The sequence below is a fragment of the Hemicordylus capensis genome, chromosome 2 (genome assembly GCF_027244095.1).
Source record: "Hemicordylus capensis ecotype Gifberg chromosome 2, rHemCap1.1.pri, whole genome shotgun sequence".
NCBI lineage: Eukaryota > Metazoa > Chordata > Lepidosauria > Squamata > Cordylidae > Hemicordylus > Hemicordylus capensis.
Window position 1 is genome coordinate 342,205,833 of NC_069658.1, and position 14,617 is coordinate 342,220,449.

Below are 14,617 nucleotides of genomic sequence, written 5' to 3' on the forward strand. Positions count from 1 at the left end.
CCTAGCTGTTTAAGGATTTAGCTTTATATTGCAATCCATTCTGTGCATGTCTACTTAGAAGTAAGTACCATGGGTTTGACTCAGATTTTCTCCAAAGTAAGTGGGTATAGGTTTGCAGCCTTAACTGAGAAGCTCAGTGTATTATTATTATTTTGGTTCTATTGCTGCTATTTATATCTCAAACTTAGTTCAGTTTTTCCCCTATAGATATTATTTTGGGTGTGTGTGTGTAACCATTGTTGGTAGATATCCAGGGCAAAACACAAGTCAAGTGGATAGTGCTTCAGTTAATTTGTATAATTTGCTAAATATTCAGAAGAATTTGTATAATATGCAGATTAGGGTGCCCAGATTTTGAGAGCTAGAATATGGCAACCATATATAGGTTGGCTCTAACTAACGCCAATGAGAATGAAATACATTTGCCTAGTATATTTGTAAAAACTCCCTTTCCTCCCAAAGAGCAGGCCTGACACAAGCAAACTTCACACTTTGAAGCTCTTCTCATGATCAGTGAGAAGAGCTTCTGGTGGGTCTGTGGGGAGAGCGGCTTGACTTACCCCTCCCCACAGACAATCGCTGAGCTGTCCCTGGGCGGCCGATTGGCCACCCACATGACTTCTGGCTCCATCACGGAGCCGGTTGGAGCAGTGGGGATCGGGGCCTGCCTGGCCCCCAGAAGTCTCAGGATACCCAGCGTGAGTGCGTGGGGCATCTTGGGGAGGCCCCTGGGCCAATGAGGCTTGTTTGAGCCTCCCAACGGAGTTCACCGCATGTGTCACCACGGTGCAGAGAAAATCCTTTAACCTGGCTTAAGGGAGGGGGTACTTGGTAGGCTAGCCACCAGAGAACCTCCGGGCTTGCCCACGAGCCTGTTAGTTCTCACGATGGGGGGAAACCGGGCTGGACTCACAGTGTTTTCCCCCATTGTGAGAACAGCCCCTTTTTATTCCAGTGGAGGCTATGATAACATAAATGATGCTCCTGCATAATAATGTTCTTCCAATTTTGCAAGTCAATAAAAAGCTTTGACCTACTTTGGAAAGATATTTCCTTCATTCTGCTCACTCAATCCTTCAAAACAAACTCAAAACAAGGGAAAGATTCCATTTCCATTGGTTTCAGCCATGATTTACAACACCAGTTCTTTCCAGAAGCAAATGTCCCTGGGCCCAGAGGGTCACGGGGCCCCCAAGCAGGCCATCCCTGTCCTTACCCTGCTGCTGCCGCTGCTGCTGCCCTGCTGTGGCTATTTCTGTTGGCCTCCAGGGGTGGGGCCTCTGGGCAGCAGCAGCAGTGGGCACTGTAGCTCTCCGGCCGAACTGCCTGCCTGCGCAGTTCAGATATGGACATTGCATGCCTGTGTCATCATGGGCATGCAACATCCGTGTCCAAACTGCACAGGTGCACAGTTCAGCCAGAGAGGCCAGCCAGCCAGCTACAATGTTTGTTCCCGCCGCCCGGCAGGGCAGAGTAGGGGCAGTGGCGGGGAGATGTTGGTTGCCCCGCCTGTTGCATCTGATGTCAGATTCAGGGGGCATGGCTTATGATGCTGGGGGTGCTTTGTGCACGCGAAGCCCCCGAAGAAGATTTTGTCCCCTGGCCCCCAGGGGTTTCTCTATGTACCTTCCAGAAGTAACTTGTTTTGTTCAGAGCATGTCTCATTCTCTCTCTCTCTCTCTCTCTCTCTCTCTCTCTCTCTCTCTCTCTCTCTCTCTCTCTTACACACACACACACACACAGTTTCTGAACAAAGATACACACACACACACACGGAAAGGACTGGTGTTGGAAACCATTGGATATATAACTTGATTTGCAACAATAGGAGGTTCAAATGTGTATTGCACCACTATAGCATTACAAGCCATAAAGTTATGACAACATTATACTGGAACTATAAGCAGAGAAAATCTAAGTAAATGTTTGGAATCCAGATATAGATAGTTAGGGGCGTTAATCAAAGGCAAGGGTCAAGCTGCATAAGTTTCCAACTGCATTTGCTCCCACTGGTGGGGGGAAGTTAAGAATTTAAAGATTAAATGTCCTCTGCTTCTGCACCACAGCCTCAGTCCAAATCAGGCCCCTGCATAACTGCTATTTCAAGATTTAAAAAATCTCAAGGTAGAGAGTGACACATCTAGTTTGGCCCTAATCCCTGGCATTTTTTGTTAAAGGATCAGATAGCAGGACTAGCAAAGACCTTTGGCTGAGGTTCCGGAAAGCCACATAAGGTAGAGAAATTGGCCAGAATGCTTTGCTCTGGTATAAACGGCAGCTTTATTTCATCCAGAATGAAAGTGTAGCAAGGTTGGAGTGGCCCCCAGGAAAAAATGGGCCCTGCCTCCCCTTCCGCTTTCTTCTCCCTCCCCCTTGTCTTTGCTCCATAAGAATAGTTAGGACATGGTGAACAACAGAATATTCACCTTTCTCTCGCTCCTGTGCAAATAATATCACACACTCTCCACACAGCGGGCTCCCACTCCTTCGGAGCCCAGGGACATTTGTCCCACCTTGTTCAATTATAGCTACACCCCTGCTTCACATGGATACTAGATGAAAGGTTTTGTGTGTGCAAAACCGACACACCCAAGGCAAGAATAAATGACCATGCAGAAGAGGCCTTACAGTACATAAACATATAGCAGTCATGACTTCTGAATTTTTAAAAAAACCCATAATTTTCAAAGCCTTCCTTGTGACTTTGCACAAGATTATAAAAAGGTCACAGTTTTCACCTTTAAAAAGAGTGTTCTCCATGCACACTTACTTCAGAGTAAGACTCCCAGAATTTCATGGGACTTTCTTTGAGTAAACATGTATAGGATGCAATGTACTGTCAGACCAGAGTTGGGGAGCGGGTGGGCAGGCCTGTACTGACAGCCTTCTGCAGAACACCCAAGGGTTAGAAAAAAATATATTCTGAAAATATGTTTTCAACGGAGTGAGTATTACAGGAATTAAGCAATTATTTCCCAGCATTAATGTCTAGCAGCCTCAATTGCTCACTTGGAAGAGTAAGGAAAGGAGCTTGGGCGGGCTGCAGACACTTCATATGAAAAAGGAACGAGAAAGCACAAAGAGAAAGTGTGGCAAGCTAGCTGCTAGATGCTTCCCACAAGCTTTCCTTTAGCATTTGGAGGGCAAGAAAGTGCTTTTATAATTGAGTAAAGTTGCAATCCTGTACTGCTTACTTGGGAGTAAGTCTCTCTGAACTTATTTGGACTTATTCCTGAGTAAACATATATAGGATTCAGCTACAAATGTATTAAAATATGACAGGCTGAGCAAAGGTTGGCGAAAGTGCATGCCCACGGAATCTATGATGACTTTTATTCTGGGAGATAATGGGGCGGGGGGGTAAATATATACTTATGAAGAGAAAAAACAGAAACATGAACTACATATACAGTGGTTTCTGGGTAAAAGAATTGCTAAGCAGCAAACCTTTCTGCTTTGCAGAGCTCTTATGTGAGAAAACAGGATTTCTAAACTGAAATGCCTCTGATTAAAGGAACACCTTCTATACACAAGTGGTGGTGGGGAGCCTTTCAGTTTCTTATCTAGCACATGCCTGGCACTGAATCAACGTTAACTAGTAATTATCATCACACTAGCACTCATAATTTCTCTTGAATCCCATTTACAGCCTACATTATGGTCCAAACGACTCACCTTTGATGTCTTAATCTCACCCCCTCCCCTGCACATCTTTGATTGCTCTCCCCACTTTCTGTACTCTAAATGACCTTCACCTGTGAGAACACTTTGCAGAAGAGAACTCTGAGCATGGTTCCTGGAGGAGGACTGTTTTCTTATCAGTGTCTTATCTCGTGGTTACTTCAAGTGGCTGAAAATCAGGCTTCTTTTCCAACCCACATAGGCTTTTGTTTTTGTCTGCTCAAAAGTCTGTGTTTGCAGCAGCGAGGTGGTCTGATGGACAAGTGGCCATTCTTGTTGCAAATCTCTCACTTGCACAGCTCACACTCATGCACACACTAGAAATGTGAGCTCATGGGACCTTGTTCACATGGCCATGGATCACATGCGTGTTTCATTCAGGCTGAAATAATGGCTGGATATGGAGCTCTATTTTAAGTAGGGCTCCCTGTGAAGAGTTGTTTAATGGAACCTGTTCAGCTGCGCCTGGGAATGCCTAAAGAAAATGTGTGCCGCTGAGAATGTGTAGAGTACTTGTCTCTCATCACTGAGTAACCACAGCCCATTCCACTCGCACTGCCTAGGATTAAGGGTCTCCAGATCCAGGAACATGATTTCCATGGGAAATTGAGTTAGCAGTTCTCTTGACATTTTTTAAAACTTTTTTTTAATATCCTGCTCTTCCTCCAAGGAGCCCAGAGTACTACATACAATACTAAAGTACTACATACTTAAGTTTCTCCTGTGAAGTAGGTTACGCCCAGAGTCACCCAGCAAGTATAATGGCTGAACAGGGGTTTGAACTCTGGTCTCCCCAGTCCTAGTCCAGCACTCTAACCACTACACCATGCTGGCTCTTGATACAAATTAACCCCTGGCATGGATAAATAAAATGATTCCAACCTGCAGCTGTGTGAATCAACCTGAAGTTTATAATCATGAAAGCATTACCTTTTAATTCCACAATGATCTGACTGCCCAACTGCCAATAGACACAACCCCAATGATGCAGTGGAATAATATGTTTGTCTATCAGTGATAAATTCTGATGGTTTATTTAGAATCCCCTAAGAATTCTGAGCCTCTTGGCTTGTTTTTTCTTTCTTTCTTAGAGAGAAGTTCCTAGTCCTGAAAACATATTTGAATACTAATCACATACCTCCCATTGCTTGAAATAACAATTTGGTGCAAGAAATTTTTCACCTCAGGCTATAAAGATTATGAACCACACTTTCTCCCCCTTTCCTAATCCTGCTGAGAGTCAGAACAGAGAGCCAGGCATGGGCTCCTCAGCAGGGAATTGTAAAGAGCATGCTAGTTGTTCCCTTCTCCTCTCCCAGGAGGCATAGGTTTCTGTAAAGGCTTCCTTGAATGGGGATGGGCGGGAGCTGCCAGGAGTCTAAACCAACTCGAGGGCACACTTTACCTTTAGGGGAGAAAACAAGGAACAGAGTGGGGAAAATAAGATAGATGTGAAGCAGCAGCAGCTACTGCTACTATCCAGCTCTGCATATACATGAAAATGAAGTATCTGGGTGATAGGCACCACAAGGCATTGGTTGGACATGGTGGTGACAGTGTATATGGTGTAAGGGGGTGAGGGCGGGCCCCAGAGACAACCCGCCCAGGTTTTCCAGGCATCAGCCACCACTGATTCAACTTTCACTGTGGGAATTGTTGTATGCCTAGAGAAAAATATGTAAATCTGGCCATCGCTTGTCATTCCATCTGTTATTTACAGTGGGAGAGGCAGAAATTAGCTTTTAATCATGTATTTGTCTTTAAAAAAAATAATTAAAGGGAGAGCTGTCAGCATGTACATAAAAAAGAATCCAGTATTTCAAGACACCTTAGCAAATGACACAGAAACTAAAATAATTTCATATGGTTATATGTGATCATTCTGTGATAACTCTGCATTTTCCAGGTGGTCTCCCTCTTTTTAAATCTGGGAAGACCCACTTCTTCCCACAGTCGAAAATACACATCTTGGTTTCATGGTACAGATAATAAATGTGAATTCAAATTGAATTTCATCTGAGTTTGTTGTGGCCAGTTTGATGAATGGCTCAGAAACAGCAGACCTGTTGCCTGGTCAGGGAACATTAGACACTCCAAGTCTTACTAATAAGCAATGGATGAGTGTGATAAATGCCCTTTTAGATAAGATGAACAGTTACAACTTGCGTGTAAACACCTGTAAAGCCTTTCTTTTGCTGATTACGTACTCTCTACCACACTGAGTTACAGCAGGGAAAATAATCCTTCACTCTGGGAAATACATCTGTGTCACTACTGAGTCACAAGCCAGCAGCTGGAGGAATCAACAGCAGGGGCGTATCTAGGGGTAGGGCAGGCAGGGCACGTGCCCCGGGCGCCACTTGAAGGGGGGCGCCATTTTGTAAAATTATTTTTTTAAAAAAGGGCTGCCAAAAACAAAATGGCCACCGTGCATGCTCAAATGGCCTCTGTGAGGCCCTAGGTCATGCCAGGCTTTGCAGAGGCCATTTGAGCATGCACGGTGGCCATTTTGTTTTCAGTGGCCTTAAAAAGAAAAGATTGTTTTTAAAAATGGCCACTGCACATGCTCAAATGGTCCCTGCGAGGCCCTAGAGGTCAGCGGAGTGGGGGGGAACCTTTGTAACCCCCCCCAGCCTTTAGGAAGCCCCCCAAAGGGGCTACAGGTAATAATAATAATAATAATATAATATAAGGCACTGTACACATATTCAGATTGGCACTATGTACAGAGAATCAGGGCTTGTGAATACTGAGCTGACGCTTATGAGCTAGGATTGTATTCATTTGCTCTTACTTTGCTTCTTGTGATAAGTGAGTTAAATGTGATATCTTGCTAATATGGCTATTAACAGTGAGTTTGTCTTTGAATCAGTGTGAAATCCTTAATATTAAGGCCCACTGGGAGTTTCTTGCTCTCTTTCTCTCATTTTGACTGTCTTTCTGAAAGACTAGAATATATTCCAAGCAGTGACACAGTTTACTCTGCATATCCTTTAATTATTTTCAGAGTATCTGGGAAAAGTCAAATTCTCCATTGATTTTTAAAACTTATGTAATGGTGATGCTACAATGCACAGTAGAGAATTAGACAGGCACTTCTGTTTGGTTTTCCAAGTACACCTCCACATTGTATTTGGGTATTTCATGAGCCCCCGCATACTGAAATTTGTCATTTTCCATCATTTTTTGGTCTGGCTAAGTCCACTGCTAAATAGTTTTTGAAATATTAAAAGATTAACGAGCTTGACTTGTATTTTTCAGCTGATATTATGGTAAAGTTATCTCAAATATGGGTGTCAGATGCCTGGACAGGGGGCGCAATTTCATTGTTTGCCCTAGGCACTATTTTCCCTAGATACGCCTCTGATCAACAGACATTATTTCAAATTTTGTGTTCTTCACCCTCACAGTACTTTGTAAAAATTTTGTCCTAGAACCATTAAGGTTTTTTTAAATACTTTGACTAGGAGTCTAAGGTCCTAACTAGACAAGCAGCAACAGCAGGATGGTTTGCCACTTAAAACAGTGCCTTTATATGGACTTCCCTTTCTTCTGCTCTTAATGAGTAGCTAGCCTGACCCCATGACACTTTATGGCTGGTAATGGTAGGGTGTAGGTGAGAAATGCACAGGATGACACTTCCTAAACTACATGTTACAGGGAAAGTAGGGGGCACTTGACATGGGGCAATTATACTGGGCAGCAGTTCTATGGTGGCTGCCATGCCTAGGTCTAGTCCAGGGGCAGAGCTAGGGGAGAGGGGGCCTGTGTTTACTCTTCCCTCTGGTGGCCCCTCAAAGTGAGGGAGATAATGAAGAAAATAGGGAGGGGTGGAGCTGTGGGCCGTGTTCTTTGAACCCATTTGCTCAATTATAGCTATACCCATGGTCCAGTCTCAGGCTACTTCCAAATGTCAGCCTGCCCAGAGATGGTAAATAAACACACAGGAAGTAAATGAGATACCTGCTATCACAGGGAGAAGTGCCATCATAATAGTTTTTGTAGGTGGTTGCTTCCCCTTCCAAGAGTGACCCTGCTGGTATGTTCGGTATTATTGATCCCTGTGCAGAGGTGCATCTTTTGGAGCCTGAACCTAAAGGACTTTGGAGCAGCCGCCCCGCCCCCCAAATTAAGCATCATCATCCTCCGCCAGGTGACCACACCGCCCGGGACAGACTAAAGGGGATTTGGAATTGAAAAAGGAACAAGTTGTTTCTGGGCCAGTGGAGCTGGTCAAGTTCATGTGGGGATGAAAGAGCACAATGGCCATCTCCCCAAAGTCCCTTTGGGGCCAAAGTCCAGGGGTAAGAGCACCTCTGCCCCTGTGTCTAACTAATCAGTATATTGGTCATCTGTAAAACAACTGTGATTGCTGATGAAAGGTGATATCAGTAAGTGTTCTAAAAATTAGATGGCTCAGGTCCATGTGAGCTATTTAGACCACACAGTTGAAGCTGTGCAGCATCTTCGCTGTGCTTAAACAAAGCCACTTTATTTGGAGAGATGGCCATTGTGCTCTTCATCCCTACATGAACTTGACCAGCTCCACTGCCCCAGAAACAACTTGTTCCTTTTTCAATTCTCTCAATGCTCAGGAGAGAAAGATAGGGTAAAGATAGCATGAAGCTATCTTAGAAGCTACTCCAAAGCACAACAGGATTTGGACATATTATTAACACCTCAGCAAAGCCCTCATTTGCTTTGCCCAGTCTCAGCAAGCGGGCAAGAGCAGCAGAGGTACTCACGCTCTCTGTCCAAAGTCAAAGAAAGGTCCTAAAGCCCACAGATCAAATGGATTTCCAGAAATGAAGTTCTGTGAATGGTTGGGAGGCCTCTGCAGGAGAGAACTAGAAACCAAGAGCAAAGAAAGATGGAGAAGTGGTTCAAACAGCATGGACACTGATGACCATGAAATGCTCCTTAGGGTAAGCATGCTTGCAAGTGCCAGTACATGGCACACTGGTGTGGTGTGGTACTTTTTGGATTGTGTGAGCGGTTGTGGATACGTGCATTTTGAACTTCTGGGCTGTGCTTCCTTTGGCTTTCACTGCAACTGTTGGTTTTTGGACACCCAGAAGATACAGACATGGAACTGATTGGCTGGCTGATTCAAAGACAGAGCAAATGATTAACCCAGTGGAAAAACACACTAGGGATCATTTAAATGTGCTTTCATTTCCTTGTGGCAGAAAAAAAATGGCACATTATAGCCAGGCTGCTTCCCATTTCAGTACATAAGTGAGTTGCACCTCCACTTTTAAGCTTAGGAGTGGACTGTTCAACTTTGTTGATCTCAGGAGTTCCAGAGCAAGCAAAGACCATTGCTGGAAAATACTCTGACCACTGGAAACTAAGGAAGTGGGCCTCCATGGGAGGGTGAGCTTGGCTCAAGCAAGACTAGACTAGACAGATGATACATGCCATGTCTTAGCCACTGCTCCAACCTTCTCCTCTTCTGCCTCAAACAATTATGAGAGTGTCTTTTGTAATAAAGTGTTGTTTCAAATGCATTTCTCAGAAAGAGGAAAGCTTTCATGAAAACCATTTGGGCATACCCCATCTATTACCCCAAACATAGTCTCCTTTACTTGTGTACACCATTGCCCAGGGATCTAAAGGGCGGTAACTTGGACAGTCCTAGAACCTCCTTTAGCTCCAGTTTGGGGCTTCCTTCTCTTCAGAAACCACTCTCTAACTGCCCTCGGCTTATTCTCATGTCAGCTCTTGAATTAGGAGTTTTCTGAATATCTTTGGAAAAGATCTGTGCCATTAGATGCATGCCAACATTCCAAGAAGAAAAGGAGGACACGGGTGGAAGAAAAATCATTGCAATAAGAACTGTCAGGCAGAAAGAGGAAGCAGTCAGTCAGATGCTACAAGCCGAAAGGGAGTGGACATGGAAAGAAGTTCAGAAGAGGCGCTCAACAGACATGGCCAAGTTTCTTGCTTTGGCAGTTCCCAGTGTGAGCAGACACCCAATCTGCAGGAAGCTCATGCTGAAATAGAGGCTGAGACTTGAATGCTCTGAAACATTCACCACAGTCTCTTTTTCCTTCCATGCCACCTCCTTTCCCACCTGTTATCCCTTGGATGCAGTGGGAGGACTGTGATGGATGCAAAACACCACAGGAAATAGAGCCCTGCACCTGAACATTCACCCCTTGCCAAATCCCACCCAGTCACAACATGAATCATCCTGGAAACACCTGTCTGCCAGGAAAAGCATCTGCCTGGCTAGTGTGGGTGCCTCCAATTATCTGCACAGCACCCCTGTTTACTGGACTTGCTAATGAAAGGGAGCAAGAAGAGCTCATGATGAAATGACAGCCAGCCAGCCAGCCACCCCCACCTGCCTCATCTCCTGCCTCAGGTTCCAGGAGCAGAAAGAATAGCTCTTCCCATCTGCAACAGATCACCATTCCTAAGGAGTGTCTGGTCCCCAAGGAGACATCTCCTACCACACTTGCCTGGGGAAGTGATGCCGGACTGTGCTTCCATATTCACGCTTTCTCAAGCCTTGGCTCTTTTGCATGAAAAAAGGCACTTGCCACATCTCCCCCTTCTCTCTTCCGGGGGCATCTCATTATGTGCCTCTGGTACAAATTGCTGCCTCTTACCTTCTGAGAATGGGGCTCCTGGCTCTTCTTCATCTTGGAGTCGCGTTGCTATGCACTCCCTCCCTGTGTTCTCTCTCTCTCTCTTTCACTCAGTCTTTCCCCCACTTTTTTCAGAAGACAGTCTTGACAGCAATGGGGAGGACAGAGGGAGAATCCAAAAATGAGCAGAACGAATCTCCTCCGGTTTCTCTTTTTTCTGTTCCTCTCTGGATTGTTTCTTCTTGACTGAGTGTTACTGGCACAGCGAGAAGAGATATTAACACTATCTAGAATGAGGCAGAAGGAGAGGGAGCTGCCGGGGAGGGCGAGGAGCAATGCTGGCTGGCTGGCTGGCACACAGGTTTGCTCGGAGGAGTTCGATGGAGATTGCAGCCTTGTCGAGCAACAAGAGAGAAGTGGGCAAATGCCCATTTACAAGGGGATATTCAAGTCCCGGAGCAAGGGCTTGTCAGTGGCTGTAATAATGGTGTGGTCCATTCAGGTTTGGAGACATTATGCCTCTGAAGATCAGTTGCTGGTGGGGGGCAAACAAGAGGGGAGGTGGGCAAACAAGAGGGGAGGTCGGTCTATGCCTTCATGCTCTGCTTGTGGAGTTCCCAGAAGCATCTGGCTGGCCACAGCTGGAAACAAGATTTTCAAGGCTCTTCCTACATCTCTACTGAAGAGATTTTTCTCACAGATGTGTCCAAGAGATCAATTGCTTTTCAAGACTGTAAGGAACTACAGGCTGACCAAATGTGGGAAGAGGTAGAAAGACGACAAGTGGGCATCCTTGATTGCACTGAAGAACCAAAAAGACAGTTCATATAATGCACTGAGAAGCCAATGAGTTTTGTGAATGCAAGCACTTGCAGATGGAACATCCTCGCAGATTTTATCACTTCAGTTATTAGAAAATGTTGGTTAATTACAGAGCACCTCTGGAGTAGACAGTATCAGCAGTAGTGCTGGATACATATGCACTGCAACTGTCTTCATCTCAAGATTATGATTTATTACATTTCTGTATCGCCCTATCCATCCAAAGGCTCTGGGCGGTGTAGAACAACAAAAAACAAAAACAATCAGCTTAAAACTATATAAAAACAAATTTTAAAGCAGGGCTCTCTTAAAGGCCAGCAATGAACCCAAACGATGAATTTCTGCCAGGAATGCATTTCACAGGCCAGATGCAGCTGCAGAGAAGGCCCAATTCCAAGTTGCCACCAGACGTACCAGTGGCAACTGGAGATGGACGTCTCCAGATGACCTCAACGTGTGGTGGGGATCATACAGAAGAAGGCGCTCTCTAAGGTAGCCCAGACCCAAGCCATTCAGGGCTTTAAAGGTAATAACCAGCACTTTGTATTTTGCCGGGAAACGTATCGGCAGCCAGTGCACACTGTTTTAAAATAGGCATAATATGGTCTCTCCAAGTTCCCTCAGAGACCAGTCTGGCTGCCACATTTTGAACTAACAAGTTCCCAAACTATCTACAAAGGCAGCCCTGGCGGCTGTTGTTTCCACTGCTTACATCATGCTTGTTTCTGTTCTTTTCCTGCTCCTGTAACTTTAGTTTCCTCAGTGACCATGTGAGGTTAGATTGATTGTCCCACAGACATGATAGCAAATTTGCTTATCCATAATCCTCTAAGAAAACTTGTTTTTAATTAATCACAATAGTTGTGCTCTTTTATATTCCTGTTCTACAGAAATAATACAGTCCCACAACAAATCATCTGAAAAGAGAAGAAAATAATAGCTGCACAAGATACATACATCGACAAATTTGTTGGTAGCCTTACAGCTCATTGAAAAGTGTTTTATGCCTCCTGAAAAGCTATATGAAAAGCAATTGTCCCATGTATACCTGCATGCCTTTGCTATGTCATCGAGTAAAGCAAAGCAAGTGTGAAAAGAGATAAAGTATTGCTTATTCTACAAAGATATTCTAAAGTGGCCTGGATACATTTGTTGGTACTCATAAAAAAGATTATAAATAATTGGATTAGAGTGATTTTTCAAATTAGCTGTTTTCTTTAATTAGTCTCACACATGTCTCCAATCGTGCAATCAGTCATTCAGCCTATTTAAATGGAGAAAAGTAGTCACTCTGCTGTTTGGTATCATCGTGTGTCCCACAATGAACATGGGCCAGAGAAAGCAAAGGAGAGAGTTCTCTGAGGAGATCAGAAAGAAAATTATAGACAAGCATGTTAAAGGCAAAGGCTATAAGTCCTTCTCCAAGCAGTTTGATGTTCCTGTGGCAACAGTTGCAAAGGTTATTAAGAAGTTCAAGGTCCATGGGACTGTAGCCAACCTCCCTGGATGCGGTCGGAAGAGGAAAATCGACCCCACATTGGGCAGAAGGATAGTGAGAATGGTAGACAAAAAGCCAAGGACAGCTTCCAAAGAGATACAAGCTGAACTCCAAGGTCAAGGTCCATCAGTGTCTGATGGCACCATCCGTCGCTTTTTGAGTGAAAGTGGGCTCAATGGAAGAAGACCCAGGAGGACTCCACTGTTGAAAGAAAAACACTAAAAAGCCAGACTGGAATTTGCTAAAATGAATATTGACAAGCCACAATGCTTCTGGGAGAATGTCCTTTGGACAAATGAGACAAAACTGGAGCTTTTTGGCAAGTCACATCAGCTCTATGTCCACGGACAAAAAAACAAAGCTTTCATAGAAAAGAACACCATACCTACTGTGAAACATGGAGGAGGCTCAGTTATGTTTTGGGGCTGCTTTGCTGCGTCTGGCACAGGGTGCCTTGAGTCTGTGCAGGGAACAATGAAATCTCAAGACTATCAAGATATTCTGGAGCAAAATGTACTGCCCAGTGTCAGAAAGCACTGTCTCAGTCGCAGGTCATAGCTCCTCCAACAGGATAATGACCCAAAACACACAGCTAAAAGCACCCAAGAATGGCTAAGGACAAAACATTGGACTATTCTGAAGTGGCCTTCTATGAGCCCTGATTGGAATCCTATTGAACATCTATGGAAAGAACTGAAAGATGCAGTCTGGAGAAGGCACCCTTCAGACCTGACACAGCTGGAGCAATTTGCTCAGGAAGAGTGTGCCAAACTACCTGTTGATAGGTGCAGAAGTCTCATTGAGAGCTACGGGAATCACTTGTTTGCAGTGATTGCCTCTAAAGGTTGTGCAACAAAATATTAGGTTAAGGGTCCCATCATTTTTGTCCATGCCATTTTCATTTGTGTTATTATTTGAAATATTCTGTTGCATCAAAACTCAAAAGCAAAGTCAGATTTTTGTTAAATGCAGAATAAACAATTATGGGTGCCAATTACTTTTGTCAGTTTCAAGTTATTTCAGAGACAATTGTGGGTTCTTTTTTCATGGCGGGGTACTAACACGTTTGTCCACATGTGTAAACAATGGGTAGGATAATGTCCAGCTGAGATGCTGTCGTGTGCCATTTTCTTCACTCATGGAAGTTGTTTACTTGCATGAGAAGCATAACAAACAAGTAGGAAGTATGACGATTCCTACAATTCAAAGCCATCCCCAAAGTTACATCCAAACTGGCCAGTAGTTTAGAGACATACTAGCTGTCAAAACCACTTAATTTTGTGTACAAATAAAGCCATGTGCTTCCAGTGATGTCACCAGAAGCCATGTGGTTGGTGACGTCACTGGAAGCTCACAAGCAAGCCTACATCACCAGAAATGGTCAGAGGTGGGCCTACACCCTCACTCCAGATGTTTTGCCCCTCCACCCCAGCCCAGAATATGTCCGGGCATGCCTTGAAGGCAGAGCCGGATTAAGCTAGTGCGGGGCATGTAGCATATGTTATAAAGGGGCCCTAAATTTTTTTAAATGCACATAAATATTAAAACATAAATTATTTACTTGCATAGTAAAGTAATTCAATTTTTTCATTTGCTTTATTTTGGAGTAGGGGAGACCAAGCCACAAACTCACACTTACTACAACAGTGAACATTTATATACTGTACTGTTTTTCAATCAAAATTATCAAAGTGGTTTACATAGAAAAATAAAGAGTGGATAGATGATTCTCTGTCTCCAAAGGGCTCACACTCTAAAAAGAAAAATGTGTTAGGCACCAGCAACAACCACTGGGCAGATGCTGTGCTGGGCCTTCTCTTAAAAGGCACATTTATCAGGAAAGGGATATTTATTGAAAGCCGGGCTTGCGGGGCCCTCAAAAATGCGGGGCCCATAGCAAATGCTACATTTCATAAGAACATAAGAACAGCCCTGCTGGATCAGGCCCAAGGCCCATCTAGTCCAGCATCCTGTTTCGCACAGTGGCCCACCAGATGCTGCTGGAAGACACAGGCAGGAG

The 14,617-nt window shown here is 44.4% G+C and overlaps 1 protein-coding gene and 1 long non-coding RNA gene across 8 annotated transcripts in view; one reads left to right on the plus strand and one right to left on the minus strand.

Annotated features, from left to right (window-relative positions):
* Window positions 1-10,566, minus strand: part of SLC6A7 (solute carrier family 6 member 7) — a 56,587-nt gene extending 46,021 nt beyond the window's left edge. For 2 of the 7 annotated variants that reach the window (XM_053300301.1, XM_053300298.1), the window contains exon 1: window positions 10,149-10,263. Coding sequence is in view for 2 of the 7 variants with exons in the window: in XM_053300299.1 (XP_053156274.1) it covers window positions 10,299-10,331 (33 nt within the window). In the remaining 5 variants the exon portion in view is untranslated. Of the gene's footprint in view, window positions 1-10,148; window positions 10,264-10,298 lie in introns of those variants that run through there. The other 5 variants (XR_008317146.1, XM_053300299.1, XM_053300297.1 and 2 more) reach the window with 5 other exon arrangements.
* A 173-nt stretch (window positions 10,567-10,739) lies between these two features.
* Window positions 10,740-13,591, plus strand: LOC128346710 (uncharacterized). Its single transcript, XR_008317147.1, has 2 exons — window positions 10,740-11,625; window positions 11,990-13,591. It is a non-coding gene; the product is annotated as an uncharacterized LOC128346710 (long non-coding RNA).
* Window positions 13,592-14,617: the final 1,026 nt, after the last annotated feature.